We start from the raw sequence: 22081 nt of genomic DNA on the forward strand, positions 1-22081 counted from the left end.
ATATTCATAGTCGGTTCTTATTTTAAGAAAGGTCTTAAGGTTAATGCAATTCTCTGAACAGTATTCATATTCTTATTTTAATAACCTCTCCCCCCTCCATAATACTGAATAATAAAAGTATTATTAATATCAAGAGCTAAGACTTTGCGCCGAAATTTGCATCTGCACTACAACGATGAAGGTATGTCGCTTATGTAGATACATTTGCTGCATCAACTTTGTAGCCAGATCACACGCGAGTGTCGCCGACGCGAGAATGATCTCGGAATCTTGATCATCGGTCAATGAGATTATCAAGGTTTACGGTCGACGTGCCACAGGAATACAGATCGATATTTATGGCGATTTGTCAGATAGTATCTCATTGGATCTTACTCTCTTTCTTTACATTATGCGCGAATTGATAGCCTTATCAATTATATAAAGAAAAAAAAGATGAACGAGAGTAAGTACATATACAGCAAAATTGATTTTTAATCAACTATTGTAGAAAATGGAATCCGTTTCTCGATCGTGCATATTTCCGAGGAACGAAAGCGAATCGGGAGAAATGAGTACTTTTGCGAATTTAGAATTCGTCATGTTGCACGTTCGAGAGCGACGAGCATGGAGAGAAGAAATAATGAAAGTCTGTTGGGATATAAACAGGTCACCACGCGATGCGTGTTTGCGATACTATTTATCATTCGCAGCTTGTTCTAAGAGGCAGCTCTGTCGATAGGTCAGTGTCGTATTTAAATGAACGCTAAGAAAACTTTCCGGGATCACAGGTGCGCCACGTGCATTAATATGTGCATTAATCTCTCTTCGCTGCTTGATCGTAATAATCACGCGTTCGCACGAAGAAATAAAATTTACAGTATATATCTAACTAAACTTTCCATCGAATGAATTTTCTTTGCGCTGTATCTTGTCTAAAAGATAAATATTACATCGTACAGTTACAGTTTTCATAGTTCGTTTGTGTTGTATTAATTAACTTTCTTAATTATTTGATTATGTGTCACAGTAAATTTAAAATTTGATGTAAATTTAAAATTTGATGTAAATTTAAAATTTGATGTAAATTTAAAATTTACATCAGTAGAAACAAGAGATCTAAGTACTGTGACAAATAATCAAATAATTAAGTTTAACTTATATTTTTTTATTTTATAAATTTATACTAAAAATATTATTTAAGCATTAAGATCTAGCTTAAACTTGAAACTTTTGTTATTCAGTTGTATATTCATCTCTTAAGATACTGTTTACTTTTTATCTTTTTCTACAATAGTTCTGAGAATTACAAAAAAATAAAGAGTAAATTAAATCTAAATTAATCTACATTTGTAGAAATAAGCATCAATATACATATAAATATTAAATCGAAGTAATTTCAAGATTATTTATTGCTTTTATTTCAAAGCTTTTGAAACAAAAGAATAAATATCTAAGTAACAAAAATATATTGCGTTTCCTTTATTTTTGGGAATTGATTGTTCCAAATAATATATTGCTAGATGCTAAATATTATGAATTTTTTGCAAAAATGAGAAATGTTTAAGAAGAAAAAGGTAAGGTGAAAGAAAATTACGGCTTTGAAGAAAACCAATTACTAAATGGGAAGATTGTATGTAGACAAATTTAACTTTGTAGTACGCATACTTGTTTTTCATCTTCGCATCTGCAGCAGATGGAGCGGGGGAAAAGGAGGGAGACTACGGACAATGAGCTCTCCTTGCTGGTCGATTCTTACGCAACTAAACACCCCGCCGCGGTGATTTCAGGGGATGACATCACTCGGATACAGGTACGACGTGGAGAGGAGACACTCACCACGAATTCGCGAACCGCTAGAAATAAACCGGAGACGGATAATGCATATACACGCTCGAACGTTTCAGGGCCGGTCATTCCACCTCGACCGGCAAAAAATCGGCGAGTGTGTGTAGTGTGAGATGAAGGCGACGCGCGATAGTCGTCCTATCCAAATACAGTCGACCGATCGATCGTGCATTTTACGGCGTGCCATTAAAATGTCATGATAGCTTTGTCGGCCAGTTGAAAAGTGTGACTATTCGGTAATGATCCTTCGCAAGTATCCACGATCGAATTATGCACGAGATTCCTGAGGCTGGCTGCGCGATCAGCATTAGGAAGATATATAAGATTTCTTATATTAAATATAAATAAATATATATCTTAAATGGAATTAAATAAATATAATAAATAAATAACAAACATAACAAATAAATAAACAATTAAATATAATACAAATAAATGTATGTACCTTTCTTAGATTTCTCTTAAATCGTGTATCTCGACAGTCATATCAACTTTTCCGCCTAAGTAAATAATTCAATATCCTTATCACACTGATAATTACGAACAAATTTTCTGATTGCAAGAGTCGACAGATGAGTCAGAATAATTGTCGAAGGAATAATAATTAGTAAGCAAGGAATACTAAATAGAAAAGATTTAAGAATTGCTCCTTAAAGATCAGAATTAGTTGAAATTTGCTATTATTTAACGATCTGACATCGCGAATGTTACCACTACTCAAAACTCTGTAAATAATTATTTATTATCTTTTTATCTATTGAAGTTTTAAAATCTAAGAATTTGTTCTTCAGATTAATGTACTTGACTGACTACTTTTCTCATTAGCAAATATAGAATTTGAAAAAAATCAAGAAACTAATTTTTTTAACGTATTTATCAAGTTTTTATTAAACAAGCAAGCAATTAAATATTGCTTCATTTAACTTATGTTTCTCATTGAAACTTTTGCCTTCTAAATGAAGTCATTAAATGATAAATGGTATGTTTTAAATATATTATCTTATTGAGCGCGTTGTATGACTACTTGTTTGTTGATTTGCTCATTAATCGAACATCAGTAAATGCAATTCAAGAAAAAAATTATAAATACGAGGTCTTGATTTTTTATTGTATTTTAATTTTTATATCAACTGACATTAAATACTGTATTTTTTCTGATATCGTGGAAATCATTGACATGATATGACTTTTTTATGAGATGTGAGATATATGCATAATACATCTCGGCTAATTGCACCAGCCCGAGAAAGCTGGGGGACTTTAGATGATTATCCACAACCTTCAGGCACGCAGGTCGTGACAGGTCGTCGACGATGTGAACGCCGGTCGTCCATGCAACGTTCTGTCGCTCTTAACGGGAGAGGCCGTCGGCCCGTCCTTGCGGAGCTAACTGTAATTCCCCGCGGATGCAGAGCAGAACTGTCGACGACCGGGAGAACTTCCTTCAAGGAGACCAATAAAAGTGAAAGTCCTTCGCATCGGCGCGGCCAGTCCCGGGTTTGCTCGGACGTGCCTAACCTACCCAATTGCGGATAAGCTCGTTACGAAAACGGAAAAAGATTGATGGATCCCGAACAGCAGTCCCTGATCAAATACTCGGTCCGACACGTAATCATTGGTTGAAAGAACATAAATTGCAAGGGCGAGAGATGGCCATTTATTTTAATTATAAATATATAATCGTTAGTTGATATAAATTGCATTTTCTTTAATAATTAGGAAATACTCTAGTTTAAAATAATTATTTATTTTTATAAAAGTTGAAGAACAAATATAAATTGCAAATGCGAGAGACGGCCATTTATTTTAATTACAAATAGTCATTAATTAATATAAATTACGTTTTTTAATAATTGGAAAATATTAATTTAAGAAAACATTAATTTGCTCTTATAACTAAATTCGCCCGCTATAAACAAGTTTTAAGAACTTGAAGTTGAACACGGTGTGCGAATGCTTTACAATGGCAACACAATGAAAGCTATACAAAAATAGTAGATGCGTCAATAATTATGTAGAATGAAAAAAGAGACACAAGGATACTGCGTAGGGGAAGTAGAGTTGTCGTGAGAGAAAAAATGAAATTCCACCCACACCCAATCCGGTGTTTATAAAGGAGGAAAACAAGCCATCCGCGGGAAAATCGCGGACGTCTTACGTCAGTATTACACGCGCGTGTAATAAGCCAGGCGCGGGAATAATCTCTTGAAAGCTCACTTGTAATGTTTATTTTGCACGCGCACCGCTGCACCGTTGAGTCAGTGCTGTGGTATTTCAAGTCCGATTGGAACTGCGACGTTTCTATCACGATTTAGATCATCGCGTTACGTGAATGTTTGCCTCTGCTCGTTACCTTCTTCGAGCTCATATAAGAAGAAGCTTACGTGGAGTGCAAAATTAAATTTAAAATCTGCCGATTTATCTTACGTGTACCCAATTCAATTGAGTATTTGACGTGTGTGATCAATATTTCCCTACAGCACGAAATATTGCAGAAATATTGCAGTAATATTTCTATAACGCGCAATATTACAAAAATTGCAGCAATATTACTTTGAAATTTTAATTTTTTTTTTGAAAATATTGCAAAAATATTGCAAAATATATTGTAATTTTTATATTTTGTAGAAAATATTACAATAATAGTTGCAATATTACAATTCGATAAATAAGTATGTAGCTTCGTCGCGAGAAAGATATGTAAGGAGAAAATGTCCAGGAAAATGTCCTGTAAGAAGAAGTAAATCGAGTCTCTGGAGATTCCCAACTTTTTTTGAATGTATATTTTCTAGACTCCCGTATTTTTTGATCATAACTTTACCGTATTTTGGAATATGATGCTAAACACACACATAATAATATGTTAACATGTTAATAATTAATAAAAGTAGAATAATTATTGAAATATTGCTTAATGTTAAAACAATATGCAATTTTCTTTAAATACTACAGCAATGTTTTATGAAATATTGCAATTTTCCAAAATAATATTGCTGAATATTTCATGCTGTAGGGATTTTTTTCTGAGATTAATTAATTAATATACTGAGATAAATTTATTCAATGTAAATGTATTATTCCAACATCTGATTGAGCGTAAGCGACGCTTCTCTTTAGTTGATATTTTTTTTGTTAAAAAATAAATGAAAAAGCGAAATTTAAATAAAAAAATAAAGAATCGTATTTCAATGTTATTATCTTATCTTCACAATAATATAATATGATTTAAATATATATTTAATATACATTCGATCAGAAGAGATAATTAAGTCAATAAAAAATGTGCCTAGTTACGTTTTTTTTTTTCGACAAAAATTTGACCGTTGAAGAAAGGAAAGGATGACGTTACCTGAGCAATTTTAGTATAAGTGGCCAAAAGTCGGTCGTCCTCGTCGAAGGATCCTATTAAGCGAATCGCGATGTTATAAAAGTGAATCGTGACGAGCAATCTTTTTTTTATCGGCCGAAATTAGCCATCGTGTTGCAGTTTGTGTGGCAGCGGCAGCGCCAAGGACGTCGAGAATTTCAGGTTTCGTCGACCCGCTTAAAGGCCAACGCCGTCGCATCAGACACTTTTGACGATCACCGCGATGCAGGTCGATGCACCGCGGTAACGAGAGTGCCGGCGACGATCTATCATTTTCCAAGATCAAGTCTCCCCCCTTCTTTCCTCTTCCCACTGTCCACCGGCGCACCTTGCCTCACTGTACAAGGTGTAATGTAATGTAATGTGACAATCTGGAATCCCCACATTGCACTAGTCGCTCTCTAACTAAGGTTATAATTGATGAGTGCCGTCATGTAATTAGCTTCAACGATGATATCTTCAATTTTTCTACACTTGTTATCGAGATTAACGGCAAATTATTCATATTATGAAATCCATCTCTACATTCTTTTTTAAATTAAAATTCATATTTTTTTATTTTTACATATAATATTATTTTGTAAAAATAAAATTTACTTACAATGGCATACTTTTTTTTTAATTTTGCAACTGTATTCAATATTTTTGTTACAAAATTATGATATATCGCATGGATATTGCAAAAAGCGTCTTGAATTTTTATTGTCTTTATTGTCGATATTAACTGGGGTATCATAAAATAAAATTGTTTCCAGCAAAGAATATTTTACATGCAATGTACAGTTTTGCAAGTATTCATTCTAAGACTTCATCTAAATGCGAGAAACAGTCAATTATTTCCCGATAGACGTGTCTTATAAGGATTAACATCACTCTCACTTTTGGTTCGTTTCTCAGAAGTCTATTAATACTTTGGTTCGGACCGCCAGCGTTTTTTTACCGGTCGTTCTCCGTTACCTGGATTGCCAACGGTATCCACGGCATTTCCTATCTTCTATCGCATTTGCTCATTATAATAGGTTCAGTTAAAATAACTTCCTAGAACAAGCCTATTCCTAGAAATATTGCTATTGTCTGTAGAAAATTTTAGACTTCATATTCTTATTGTTTTTTTTCATGCGAATTTTAATAAAGGGATCGTATATGGTATATATACAGGGTGTTTGATAATTAACGATAAAATTCTTGCGATAAAACGATAGAGATAGAGAGACTAAACTGATTATGAGTCAAAAATTTCTTTACCATTTTGCAATTTTCGCAATAGTTAACAAGGTCTTAATTACTAAAAATTATCGAATATTAGCCTTCAATAATTTTTTTCTCAAATATTGTCGACTTTTCAAAAAAACTGCAAGAGACAAAAATTATTTATATTTTTATTTTTTTTTTTTTATATTTTTTTTTATTTATATTTTTTATAAAACTCTACGAATTTGTTTAGAATTTTTTATCAACTTTTGGTACTGCATTTTCTTATTTTTATCAACATGAGAAAATACGATATTAAAAAATTCTGAAAAAATTAAAAAAAATTCTTACAACTCTATGAGAAGACAATAAACAATTTTTATCTTTTGCAGTTTTTCTATAAAGTTGATAGTATTTGAGTAAAAAATTGTTGAAAACCAATCTTCGGCAATTTTTAGCAATTGATATTTTGTTAATTATTATGAAAATTGCAAAATGGTAGAGGACTTTTCTTCTCAGTTAATCCATTCCTCCCTTTGTGCGAAAGATTTATCGTTACTTTTCGAACACTCTATATGTTTTTAAATCTCCAATTTATCATTATAATTTGATAATAACACAAAAAAATATATAAATAGATAGAATAATATGCTTGTTTATAAGATTATAAGATATATTATAAGATATATTAATCCGTACATTATAACTATGTATTTCTGATATTAATTTAAAAACCGATAGAAATGATTTAGATATATTGTTAAAATATACTTATGATAACGACTGAATTAATAATGACGTGTTTGCTGAAATCCAAGCAAAATAGATTACAGATAAATAAGATAGCAATAATGAAGAAATTAAGCACAAAACAATCAGAAATAAAATAACTGTAATATATTGTAATAAAACAAGATTCGCGTCTTAATTCATATATCTTTTCTTTTTTTATTTCCAATGTACGATTAATATAATTCTATGAGACTCGAATTAGTTGATCGATTCGACAATGCGAGATCTACGCGACGCGCAAGTAAAAACTTGCATAATATGTACGGACGGCGCGTTATCGTCATCTCGGCGTGCTCTATAATAAATTAACGCTATTACGCACGGTATTATCCGTGGCAGGACAACCAGTTTGTCGACCGCATAAGAAATGTGAGCGCGCCCATAAAGAGGCGCGTGTAAACGCGCTGTCGGATAATCACTGGTTGCGCCGTCAGAAGGCACGCGTCAGTATTCTTCCCTATGTCCATCTGTCACGTAGACATTGCCATCGTCACATTTATGTATGGTATTTCTCTCATAAAATTTTATCGAGTTGAAGTACAGGGTACTTAAATTTAGCCGCGAGTTAAGTCAGAGGAGAAGTCGCATAAATAACCGAAAAATATGCATATATGTATAATATCCAAAATACTTTATTTCCAAAGTACTTTAAGAGAAACTGGAATAAAGATTTATTTACGCAAACAAACTTAAAAGAGTTAATACTTCACTATTTTTAATAAAAAGAAAGTAAAATATTCCATTTCGAAACTTTGTAATTAATATTTAGCAGTGCAAATAGAATAGAATTTATTTCTTACTCTATTGCAAATAGAATAATTTTCACACAAGAAACTTTTTTGAAATGCAACATTAAATACTAAGTATTTAAATTCATAAAAATCTATTGCTGAAGAAATCAATTTTACAAAATATGTAATTAATTTGAAATGCAACATTTCTTATATTTTGAATAACTATGTATAAGTATTAGGTGCAGTAAAAAAAAATCCATTATTTTTCCATTCAATTTCATGCAAAAATAATGGATTTTTTTTTACTACACCTAATATTTCACAAGTTATGGAGTTTATTTTATATATTACATATATATAATTACAACATCATTATTATTATTATTTCATTGTTGTCTACAAATACAATAAACAACAAATACAATAAACATATTTTCTTTCGTCTTTTACAGATTATTTGATTATGAAAATTATAAAATTTAAATATTAAGAAATATAAACGAAAAGTTATTGTATTCATCAAGCTTTGTCGGAAAGTGCGGAAAAATGACAATGCATTTTCATTGATACTTTGATTTCGTGATTTCTACGTGTGATGATTCTCCTTGTCAGTAGTAACGGTTGACAATGTTCGGTCACTTGTCTGACTAATCCCGACTCTCACTACTTCAACGAGCGTTAGGTATTTCAGAGAGTCTCCCTTTCCTGTCGAGTCAAATACTCGTCATCTAAGTTTAGCGAAAGTTCATGTATCACGAAATATGTACTTGTCGACAGTACGTGTTGATAGAGGCGTGGCTTATCTCCCCACCGAGCGTTAATCCGATGAAGAGAAAGAAAGGAAACCCGGCGGGAGGATCTTTCTTGGATGCCTTGGAGGGGTATTCACGAAGAGTGGAGGAAGACTCTCCGAACGCAGGAGTCTCTTGTGAAGGTAAGCAGAAGCGTTTCAATGTCGCGAGGATGCACGTGCAAAGGATGTAGCTGTACGGAATTTAAACGTGCATTATAAATTCGATTCATTGCATACATCTAAACTGAGATAGTTTTGTTGCTGCTTTCGTTTTGGATTCTAAATTGCTTTATCTTTAACATGGCTTTTTCTGCAATTTTTTTCACAATTTATTTTACTTTATTTTATAAAAGTGGCAAAATTTCATCAATAAGAGATATACAATATGTATACATAATAATAATTTTTCAGTCGGATTTGCTTTTTTATTCATAAAACTAAATTCACATTTTATTAAGACTTTAGAAACCAAATTATTATATGAATAAATCAAATTATGAGACAGCCAATTATGGTCAAAGTTGGATATTGAAATATTACATTATTATGTATTTATTAATAAAATAAAATTTATTTCAGACATGACTGCGCGTCGATAACTTTCGGACAATTAATTTGAAATAATCACTAATAATTCCCCTTAAATTAAATTAGAAAAATCTGTAAAATAATTTCATATTATTATTCATTATTATTATTTATTCTATATACAAAACTGCATGCAAATAATATGCCTTTTAATCTTTTATCCCCTTTGTTACCAATTTATCAATTTATTGTTATAATTATTAAATCAATTTTTCATGCAACTTTTAAACTATTAATATTAAATCTAAACTTACTTAATGATTATATAAATACGATATTAAATACGGTATGCAAGAAGCAGATTTTATTAAATCAAGTCGCTTATGCAGAAGTAGTAGCACAAATTTCGAATACATAATGGAATTCAAAGCCGGGACTAGAGAGACTGCTTATTTCATGTAAAAAAAATTTTAAAGAGTGCAAAAATGGCGCAATATAAATTTCTAAATATTTTAATTCATTTACTACTAATGATGGCTACAATCACTCACTCATATTAAATGAAAATAAAATATGTAAGAATATAAATGTTGATAAAATAATTGATAATTTTTCAGACAAATATCCAAGCACGAAAAATATTACTTTGAATGAAAAAGTAAATTTTCTACGAATTTTTACAATTAATATTGTATATATTAATATTACCTACATAAATTAACATATATATTATACGTACATTTTGATTTTATTATGATTTCTATTAATAACTACGTTCAGTCATTTATAACATACTATATTATATGTAATACAAACACTATATGTTGTAATGTATATGTAATTATATGTTCTTATTATATACATTAATATTAATACATTAAATACCAATAATTAATATTACTTTTTATTATATTTTACATGCTGTAAAAGAAACTTTTTTGTTATTAAGAAGATTTTTCCTTTCATTTTGAGCTCCGAATGTCTAGTCTAATACGAATCTATATTTTTTAATTCAAATTCTCAATCGTTTTAAACTAATCCTAAAAATATCGTCCCAAAATCGATACCGCGCTCAATTTATGATGCGTTCGAGTATTTATCGACACGCCGCTAGATTGGCGCACATGTAAAAGATCAGAAGCGATAGCGGCGAAAGAAATGAATGGAGAAATCACGGGGCCGTTGACTTGAAGGCATGGCGCCTCGTAAACATCGCTGAAGGCTCACGTACACGCGCGTGTATGCACTGGGCGCTTGATCGTAAATCGAAAAAAATAAAGAAAGAAAGAAATGAAGAAGAAATAAGACAAGGAGGCACAGGGAACAGAAAAGAAGAGAGGGAAGACGCGCTGTAGACGGCGGAGGATCGCGAATGGGAGAATGGGAGCTTTCGAAACGAGGTGTAAAGGTACCACCGGGTCCGTGGTACACTTTGCCGTGAAATTATCGTCCCGCTCGACTCGGCATGGCACGGCATAGTATCGCCCGACTCTGCTCAGCTCGGCTCGCTGCCGCCGTCGCTGACGGAATTTGTGGCCTTGTCGGCGAATTTTCAGCTGGCGGCCGAAACTTATGACCGTTCGAGTAACCCTGTTTTCGTCTGGAAACAAAGGCCGTGTAGCACAAATCAGGGACTAGCTTGATAGCTTTGCGGCGAACGATATTAATTGTGATTTCTGAGATCCCATGAATATCGATGGAACGCGCCAAACTTGTTTCGATTTCTATATGGAATATAGAGTAAAAAATCCAGCGAGGCGAGATGCTTCGTGATATTCTTTCATCTATTATTTCCGCGAATCCATATAGCTCAAGTAACGGAGTGACTCGAAGCCTCGTATACGAGAACTCGCTATCAAATGTCATGTCACGATCAGTAATGTTCGAGCGTAAATCGAAAATTGTAACGGTACTTATGTTTATAGAAGTCTTGTTATCACAAAGAACGGAACATCTAGATAAACTCTGAACAGTTCTATTCTCTTTGATAGTCCACATCTTGGCGAAACATACGGTTTTCTATGCAGCATAACGTATTGCAATACGTCCCAATTGCAGCAATTGCGTAAACATAATTGTACATTAATTCTTATCATCGCATGCTAGCATATCAATTCTTCGGAACGTGGACCTATTCAATTTTGATCGCCATCTCTCGGAAGATAATGGTAAACCACCGAGCATCTTTGCCATCACTATTCGGAGCTGACGTTTTCCAATGCAATTCAGAAAATAAGCAGTCAAAAACATGGAGAGGAATAACACATTCGATGTTGACGGAACTAATATAATATGATTTTCGGTCTAAAAATATTTATTATAAAAATATTTAATAGATGGTTTTAAATTTTAATGGCTTTAAATTAAAATAACAAATTAAAATATCAAGTCAAAAAGTATCTTTTTACGAAAATACGAAAAAATTTTCTGATCAACCTAATACAAAATTCTTCGCGTATTTATATTTCAAGTATTTCGTGCGGTAGATATTAAAAGATCCGCAATCACATGTAAGAAACAAAAATTTAACAAAGTGGAGTTGAAGTATAGACTTTAGGATGAGAATCATGTGTTATTTTCAAGCGTATTCTAACGACTTTACGAGAATGTTTCAAGTGCTGTTAAATGATGTTGCGAACAAATATGATACGTCGCTGAAAGAAATTCATTTCTTGTTTACATCCAAGTGAGGGTCTTCACAAAGTTACTTTCACTATGCGTTCATGTCAGGTTAACACAGAAGAATATTTGTAGGTCGACAATTTTAACGATTGCAGACACAACGGTAGAGACGGACGTAATTCTCGAAATCTCCTGCAAAAACTGACATCGAGTTGACTTTATTTTCTTTCCACGATTTTATTTTAGGTTCTTTTTTTATGAATCCTAAAACATTGAATCGTGGCTATGTTAGATGATGCTTAGATGCTACTTAGTAGGTTAATTGATTCATCTGACGAAATCATCATTCGTTAAAAGAACCGTGAATACGTTTATGCCGAAGTTATAAATCAAGCCGTGTAAACGTCTAATCATGACAATGAACCTTTTCATTATGATCGCTCCATTGTTATCTCTTCTGTTGGCGGATCGTATTCATCATATGCTTGCAATATAATGTTGTACGTAATAAATCTTGTTACAAAAATTAATTAAGACGATATTTAAACTGCAGATCGAATGCGGTTAAAATTTTTTACGAAAATATTTTAACTCACATTATAAGTACTCAGAATTTGACTGACTCTCTCGTTTATTTGGAATAGGGCGTGAAGAAAGGAAAAAAGAAGAAGGCGAAGCAAACAATACGATAACGAAAATAAACAAGATACACAGAATAGGAAAGGATGAAGGAAAATAGCATTATCAGAGAATGAGAGAGTGATAAGAGAGTAATGTAAATCGCCACTATGCTGCTACTCAATTATTGTTATTTATTTTATACTAAAGTAATGGTTGTATTTGACATATTGTATTATATATAGTTGAAATTGACACGATTATGTCAAATTTATTGTTTTAGTAGAAAATAACGATATATTTGATAGAAAGTGGCGACTTAAATTAAATTAAATTAGACACTATAGATTTAACAGATGTATCCTTTCTCTCTCTTTTCGCACTTTCATCTCTTCCCACTTCCTCTTTTGACTCAAATACATTACATTCGGTAATAGCAATCAAATGTAAAAAGGCGTTTCTCTGTTGTGCTAGCATTCAGTCGATAAGTAATTGAGTAAAAAATATCCATCCGTAGTTCGTGAGATGTACCTATTCATAGATCTTTCTGATATTCTAGGACTGCCGCTAGATGGTCATATATGTAAAATTTAGGACAAGTAAACGGGCCAAAAGACGTCGACCCGTTCACATGGACCACTTTATAGCACAGAAAAACATTCATATCCGTTTTCACAAAGTTGTGACACATGTTTCCAACAATGTTTCGTTTAGTCTTTCTATGCGAAACCTTTTCATCATGGGCTGTGAAACGACTTAATGATTATTAGCTGAAATTACAGTTATAATTCCTACATGAACTGCTAGAGTTTGATTGATCGGAAATGTCGCTATTGAATTAGCAAACTCAGATTTTTAATTATCAATTTTGTACTTTCTGACATTCATTTTGTTATCCGCATTTTATTATTTGATGAAAATGGAGTATGGAGCACAATTATCACTCAATTGTTCTTAAAGTGATCATTTGAAGCTTCATTTTGCATTTCTAAAGATATTTTTCTTTATTATTTACCGAGGTAATGATCATTTGAAATTTGATAAATTTTTTCTAAATTTTTAGTGTATCACTTTTTTGAGAGTAAGTGTGTATGCAACATTCTCCAAATATGTAATGATATATGAATAAAATCTTTAACGATTATTTGAATGCATTGCTTTTCAATTATTTTTTTTTTGAGGAGGGGGGGGGGGACTAAATGTATATCTCGCAAAATGACAATTTGCTTCTATATTTTGTAAATATTCGAGATATTCCGCTATATTCTTGAAATGTTATTTTGGAATTTTTTAAGGAACATTTTACAAATATTTCAGGAATATTTAGCTGAGACATTAGGACTTTATATTAGAATTTTAAAATGGGTGTACATGTAGAAAATATAAATGAGACGCTTATTTGATAGTCTACAGGATGTCCTTAATAAGTTTCTGGACTATAACAGGTATAATCCTTATGTTCCATTCAATACGACATTAGGACATTTATAGAATGTCTCTGCTGTTAGAGAGAGAGAAAGAGAGAGTCTCTAAAAGAGAGTCAATAAAATTTCAAATTATCTTATCCTACTTTATTATCTACTACATTATTATCTCCTTATACTATATTATTTCATCTATTACATCGATAAAATTCAAAAGAAAAATATTCTTCTCCTATATTACAATTAAAAATTTTAATTTTTTACCTCCAAATGATAGATCTTCTCTTTTTTTATTTCTCAATCAGTCATTTGTTTTATTTAATTTTTTGTAGTTTGTCCCGCGATTTTTATTATGTTTATTACGCTTTTCTTATTTTCTTTTATATTTGCGAGTAATCTATTTTTATTTATATAATAACAGAAAAAAAATATATATTTTACTCACCATATCCCTGCATAATTCCATGCGTCAAGTATAATGGAGCCCGGCCGGCAAACGTATCCTTGGCGAAAGCCTGCCTTACCAGCTGCGGATCTGATAACAATACTGTGTACACAGAACCCATTTGTAGCCCACAAATCGGACCATATTTCCTCGCCAGTTCCGTGAACGACACATGAGGACGTTTCGAATTTATCCATGGTAAATAACCAAACAGTGGGATGCCGGATGGTCCCGGTGGTAGTCGATGCGTTTTGCGATTTTTACGAAAGATGTAGACAAGAAATATGAGAAATACGCCGAGGAAAATTAAAAGGATTATCATCGTGATGTAGAGGGAGCAATTTGAAACGAGTTGCTACTGCGCCTGCACAAATTAAAAATCATATTTTCGAGCGCAACGAAGGCACTTTTTATTTTTGGCAAAAAAGAATGTTACAATACGCATATATTTCTTTCGTTATGTAATTTTTACGCGGATCTATAGCCGTATGTGAAACGACGCGACAGTGAGGACCTTTTCTTAACGATTAACGATTTTATAATCGAGTCGTTTAAATCGTTACTGCATTCCGCGAAAAATCCTCTCGCGTGAGATACGCGCGCAGTCACGCAAATGTAATAAATTTGAATGTGCCTGCCGACAATCCCTCGGTGATCGTTCTTAATCGAGGGAACGCGATTCCAGCTTCCAGGAATGTCACAACAGCAGAGGCTAATGATAAACACAACCTTTCTCTGCGCCGGTGCAATGTACGCACTTGTGTAAAGTTATCTCATTAGCGAAGCACGCGTACACAATCACGGAGAGGATAAGGAACGATTCCGTGCTGCGACTACGTGATATAGGCCGACACGTGGCCAGACACGTGCCAATGAGCCGGCGATGAATCAAGGAAGCTTACTTTCGATGGCGCGCCGATGGCTCGAGTTTTACAGTCCTCACCATCGATTCGATTCGCAAATGCTTAGCAGTTACAGCATTTCGTATTTTTATCTGTTTGTCACGTTGATCCCTTCATGTTTAATAAATAATAAATATTTCGAATTTTCAGATAACAGTTATAATTAGGTCTATTTTTGTTGCTTAAATTTTTTTACTCTGTTTCTTCTTTTTCTTCAACTTCAAATATGTATTTATCTCGCTTTAAGTGCAAAAATTTTTCGGAATTTCCAACAGTGAACAGACCTAATATAACAGACCTAATATAACGCTGTGCTTTGTTTGTGACTGATATAAATTATTGATCAATTATTAAACACATTCCGTGCTGCGTGGATTGCAGGTGATCTATGCGAAAAATGTTATGTACATAACTCAATAATGATAATGAAATGGATAGTTCTTGAAAGATATATTTTGTGAGCACAAGTTTTATTATACTTTTGATAAATCATAGATCAAGAACTATCCATTATGTGAGCTATGTGTATATACAATTTTTTATCACATGATACGCTACAATATATTTGAAAATTAACTCTTTTCACCGGGACTCAATTTGCCATATAATTAATGTAAGGTTCTTTGGAGGTTAATGTATTTTATATGCTATACAATTTATGCTTTTTAGGTAAGTTATATATATAATTTAAAAACGTAAATACCCTCTTAATATGTAACAATTATACATATAACACATTAGTTGCGTAAAAATTCAAAGTTGCGGGAAATTCAATTGTAAGAAATAAATATAAATTGGATAAAACTCACCGAATCTGCCAACCCACCGGATTGTTGCCACAGAAACTATAGCAGCCACGACGTCTACCGGTCCACGCCCGTCTTGAATAATATTATAACTGGTTGAGCGGGAATTATGAAACTCGAATCTGCAGCAAGGAAAAGAAGATATACCCGATTTTATATAAAGAAACATATAAATAATTATTATTTACGAAATATTGCCGATTAGGATAAATTCCGAAATGTAAATGTACGTACAATCGTCTTTTCGAAAGAATTATATCGTCGAAAAAAATACACGATGTAACATCGACCACAGTATCGGACTAAATGTCGCCATCAAGCTGTTGACGAAAGTGATAACCGGGGATCGTTTGACTACCAAATGATAACTTCTCTGTGCTGTGACAGCAAAGATTTGTTCCACGATATTCGATGACGCACGAGAGCTGTCGACTTCATGTGTCCGTACGAGTGTTAAAAATCAAGATTTAAAAACTTATTCATAAAAATTTTAATCCTAGTTGAAAATTAAACAATATTTAATATTTTAAATGCAATAAATGCATTACATTAAATATGTACATCATATTATAACATTTATAATATATATAAAAGATCGTATTTATTAATCACTTACTTATTATTTATTATTTACTTATTTATTACTACATACATATGTATTTATTATCATTCTTATTCCTTAATAAAACTTTGTAAATATATTTTATAAGTTGTTATTGTCACTTTACGTCTTATTTATACAAGGTGTTTCAAAATTCGCGCGAAGTACAAGACGTGATACTTTATGTTAAAACAACTTTTTCCTTTAACAAAATTGCCTCTGATATAAATAATTTTGTTAACTTTAACCTCTCCTGCAAAAATTACTTATTGGACGCAATTTTGCTTAAGGAAAAAGTTGTTTTTTGTGTTTGAACAACTTTTTCCTGTAATAAAATTACATTCGATAAATAATTTTTACGTTTTTTTACTCGTATAACTTCCTGCTCTCCTGCAAAAATTACTTGTCAGACGCAATTTTGCAAAAGGAATAAGTTACGTCTTTTAGCGTAAAGTATGACGTACTTCGTGGGCGCGAATTTAAAAACATCCTGTATAATACAAAAAATAAATATTTTGGATCTCTAATATTTTTTTCATATTATATTAATAGACAAAATTTTTACTGGTGTAGTTTATTTATTTTAACATAGTAAATAATACATAATAAATTAAAACATAGTAAATAATACATAATAAATTAAATTTTTATTATGTTAGGTATGACGTATATGACTTATTCTAATTCCTAACAGAATTAACAGAAAAGTTTTCTATTTGAGAATTTTTTTTCTATTTACCTGAATCACAAAATCGCATAAAAGAAGCTGTCGACATAATAAATTTTCTTAAATTTTCTGATGAAACTAACGTCAACTTTACAACATCTTAAAGGATATTTTATAATTACGCATCGTTTTATGTATTTCAATTAATTTCCGATTATATTGATTATCACTGGCCGAATCAGGAACAGGCGATCGAATGTCTTTTTTCAAGGAAGCAAAAATCAATCTGACTTAACTTCAACATGAACCAAATGCTTTATCGTGTGTGCAATTTACGATTTATTTGAAAAACAATCTCGGGATTAATTGGAAATATATATTGGAATATAGCCAGAATAAAAATCAAATTTTGATATTAGAATAATTACTTTACATTTCTACATTCAGCATCTAGATTTTTTTCCTTTTTATAAAAGGATCCTTTTCAATATTCAGATAAAAAATTTAAATATCTGATTCAATCCTTTGGCTTAGTTTTTTCCTGCGCATATTTTGCGATTATTTGAAAAAGAAATATAAATTAATTGAAAAAAAAATCTAGAGACTAATACACGTGCGCACGTCTATATTTCTATCAACGTAAGTTAACTTTAACGTAACCTAATTTATTTTTTATCCTTTTTTAGTTCTAAGAATTAGGAAAAGTAAAAAGTAAGTTATATCTAAAATCGATATTAAAATTAATCTATAGAAAGTCATAAGAGTATAATTTTAAATTCCGTTAAATATCTGTTAAATAAGAAAAAAATCCTATTATTAGTCGAAACGGATCTTGACGTTTAATAATTTATATATAAATTTTTTTTATATTTTTATATAAAAATATAAAAAAATATATTTTTCAGTCATATAAATTGTATACCGACTCTGTTTGTCTAACTTGAAACTCAATCATAATTGAAGCTGGAAACAGCTGAATAACATCATAAATTATAGATATTAATTATTAATTAAATAATGCTAATAAACATAAAACACTACAAAAAATTTATTAATATTTTTCGTAATAATTCTTTGCAGTGTTTTAAAATGCTTATTAGCATTGTTATTAAATTGATGATCAATTTGTGATATCTTGTTCAATTTATGATTGCGTTTTAACTATTTTAAGTTCAATAAACTAAATCGGCGAGCGGTTTATATATCTGAAAAATATAGTTGCAAAATTTATATATAAATATTATTAAGTTCGTTTATATTAAAAATAAGATTCTTTTTCTTATTTGATCTATTCTTATCGATCTAATTTCTACTTGTAATTAAATATTGCGTTTTTCCATACATATATATTCATATTTACCATACATATATTCATATTTACCATGAGTAAAAATTTTACGTCACGTAATCAACCAGTTTCTCGTCGAGAAGGTCAGTTGCGTTTATGAGAGAACGTTAAATGTATTTTTAATATTATTGTGTACACACGTAGACGCACACAAAATTATCAACGACACGTTGCTCTTACATACATACGACTAGCCTTCTCGGCTCATCTTACGACTATCCAATAAGTATGCACTTATCTTCGCCCACATGAGAGCTATTGCTCGCCTTCGCCAATCACGTGCGAGTTTGTACGTTTCTACGGACCGAATTTAATTTATTTGGTACGTTCCGAACGTACGAGTTAAAGCGAGAGGAAAAAAAAGAAGATGAAGAGCTCAATTTTCTATCGACCTACTGACCGCTAGAAGAAGTTTGGACAGACACGTTTCAAAATTTCAGCTGTGCCTTAATCTCTTAGAAAGCTAGATTGAAAAGATTCGAAAATAAGAAATAGTTGAATCTTTTTGTATTAATATTTAATGGTATTATTTCATTTCAATGGTATTATTGTTATATGATAAATTTTTAAAATATGCTAATTGCTGTAGGATAGAGAATTTCTTGGCAGGTCAAAGTACTATTATTTAGTTGGGCCAAAAATCATGCAAATTACCTCTGCAGAGATAAAAAAAATATCTTCTCATATTCTTCAATGTTCTTCCGAAAATACTAAAATAAAGGACTAAACTAGGACTTGTTGGTACAAGAGACAAGTTGATATTATATTCTTTTTATGTAGAGTAAGACCGCTCGAAAGTCGCATCGCTTAGGATTACCGCACTTTCCGTCTACAATGAGATTTTTAAGACATAAATCTTAAGTTTTAAAGTAAGAAATCGTAAGAAATCGAAACCAATTACAATCGAATGTGAGGCGAATTACTCGATTATGATCAATTTCTTACGGCTTAGTGCTTAAAGCTTAAGTTTTACGCTTTAAAATCTTTTTACAGATGCCGCTTAATAACTGTAAGAACTTGTCAGAAACTATGTATTCCACAAATACGTGATTTCTGATCAGTTGAAATTCATATTCCTTGTTCCCTATTTCTTTAATTGTGTGGCCTTTAATACATATCATAGTGCAATCAATATAGGCCTATAAGTTGATACTAAATTTTGAATTTAGAATACAAATACAAACCGTTACAAAATATTGTCGTTATCATCATCTATCTACAACATTTCTTCATCTTCTTTTCAATCATGTCGGTCTCATTTCTAGAATCACCGATTTGTCACACATCAAGAATACTTTGACTGTCCTCGACGCAAGCAGAATCCGTTTGCACGCTACAAAAAAATCACATAAAAATCATAACGAAGGTATGCTACACTCAAGAATTCATAGCCACCATATGATAACATATATGACGAACACGCTACTTTCCCTCTGCCGTAAAACAAACTGGATTGTGCGGAGGAAGAGGCACAAGAAGAGCTATGGGAGAAGATGACGAAGAAGAGACACGTGAGTAAAGAGAAGGGTGAAACGTGATCGGTCGTACACGTTGCATAGTAATTGAAATGCTCTCTTGAGATTCACTTACAACAACGAATTATACGCACTCATGAGGCACGCAAACGTGAGGCACGTTGATGATAATTGCGAATGCGTCGCAATTATCTACAGCAATGGCATCGCTGATGATACCCGACCTCTCGCGATCGAACTTCCTCGAAGGCATGCACTTATCCGTTGATAATGCTCCAATCCTCGTGTGATCGTACAACTTTATTTCTACCCGATAACACGTAAATTTCCAAACACTGTACTAACTCAAGGTTCTCTTTCATCAATTTCTTGTTAAATATTAACCGACGGTTAATTCATAGTGCTAAGAGTTATAAAAGAGAATGAGAGAGGAGATGATGCTATATATTGAACTGCTGTTCTTTGGATTGATCTTTAGGGTTATCGCAGACAAAATTCCGTAACAATAACCGTAAGACTGGTGCTTGGTTTATGCTTCGGTCTTAATCCTAAAATCCTAAAATTCAATCAATAAACTAAACTTAAATCAATAAATTTACCAATCAGGATATTGCTTTAGATCTACGTAATAATCCAACAAAAATAGAAATAGTAATAAACTTATTTATAAAACGAATTTCAACCGGTTGAAATTTCTACGTAACGTGCAAATAAATTATGCAAATAAATTTGTATATAGATGTTAGGCACCATGTCTACAGCATGATAGCGCGATTATGGAGAGGAAGAGAGGAAAAGAACGAAGGGCGGGCATCGACTCCTTAATCAGCTCTTACTTGGTGAATAAAGCAAACGATCGCTAATGAGAGATCGGTTCCCGCAATGGACCTCCATGCGACTCCCTCTCCTTCTTCCGCGAGACCTCCTTGTACCTTGTACTGCGCCTGGTTCTGGTATGCACCATCGACCGCGGAACAGAGTACACGTGCACTCGTCTATATCTGACGGAACGTGCAATGACCGACAAAGGTCACTCACAACGTTAAATCTGCATATCGTTTCTCGTACCTCTCTTCGTACCTCTGCTTCGCTCCTATCTCGTTCATTTTCCTTCGGTACGCTGAATCGAGTAGGTAAGGAACGCTAGAATTATCGAAAGGCGAGCAAGGTGGATGCGTCCGATTCGATATCGAAACGCGAGAGATTCCTACAAGATGCCAGGAAAATGATTTCATGATTGACGATTTTCATGCGATATCGTAAGATCGAAAGTAACACGAGTATTCTCAATCGCCTTGTAAAAAAGAAAACCGGTTCGACTTTTTTGACATATGTTGAAAATCAATTTAAATTTTATTAGTCTGAAAACAGTAAAGTTTTGTAGAATTAACTTTATTAAAAGAACACACACAGTTTATCAAAAATTCTCATGAAAAAATCTCATGAAAAAATTTGTTCAAATTTTGAGATATTGTAGGTCATAGAACACTAATCACATAAATCTTAATAAATATAATTTTTAGGAACTGCAGTTGAATTTTCAAAAGACGTTGATAGTTAATTATTTTTAGAATTCAATGTAGAAAGATTATTATATTTGCAACTTTTTGCTTCAATTTCAATAAGTAAGACATAATTCACCACGAAAAAAGTATCTGCAATTTAATCAATAAACGCAGAATAAAGACAACAAGAATCCAATTTGTTGTTGGAATATAAGTTTTTTCTCATTGATCTTGAAATAAATAAATTAAAACTTATCTATTTCGAGGTAAATGCAAACAATGCATAGGCTTCTAAAGCTTGAAGTGGACAGTGAAAATGAACAATGAATATGTATGAATCCAAAATTCGCAAGATTCAAAATTAAAAAAATGAAATGATAGAATTCTCTCTCTCTCTCTCTCTCTCTCTCTCTCTCTCTCTCTCTCTATATATATA

At 32.2% G+C, this 22081-nt stretch overlaps 1 protein-coding gene across 1 annotated transcript in view; it reads right to left on the reverse strand.

Moving 5' to 3' along the window:
* Window positions 1–16363, reverse strand: part of LOC108684734 (cytochrome P450 306a1) — a 25625-nt gene extending 9262 nt beyond the window's left edge. Inside the window, exons 1-3 of the mRNA XM_018189196.1 lie at window positions 16284–16363; window positions 16053–16171; window positions 14342–14705 (exon numbers count right to left, since the gene is read on the reverse strand). Of these exons, the coding sequence (XP_018044685.1) occupies window positions 14342–14663 (322 nt within the window). The 5' untranslated portion in view covers window positions 14664–14705; window positions 16053–16171; window positions 16284–16363. The remainder of the gene's footprint in view (window positions 1–14341; window positions 14706–16052; window positions 16172–16283) is intronic.
* Window positions 16364–22081: the final 5718 nt, after the last annotated feature.

Source organism: Atta colombica, unplaced genomic scaffold, assembly GCF_001594045.1.
Source record: "Atta colombica isolate Treedump-2 unplaced genomic scaffold, Acol1.0 scaffold14, whole genome shotgun sequence".
NCBI classification, from domain to species: domain Eukaryota; kingdom Metazoa; phylum Arthropoda; class Insecta; order Hymenoptera; family Formicidae; genus Atta; species Atta colombica.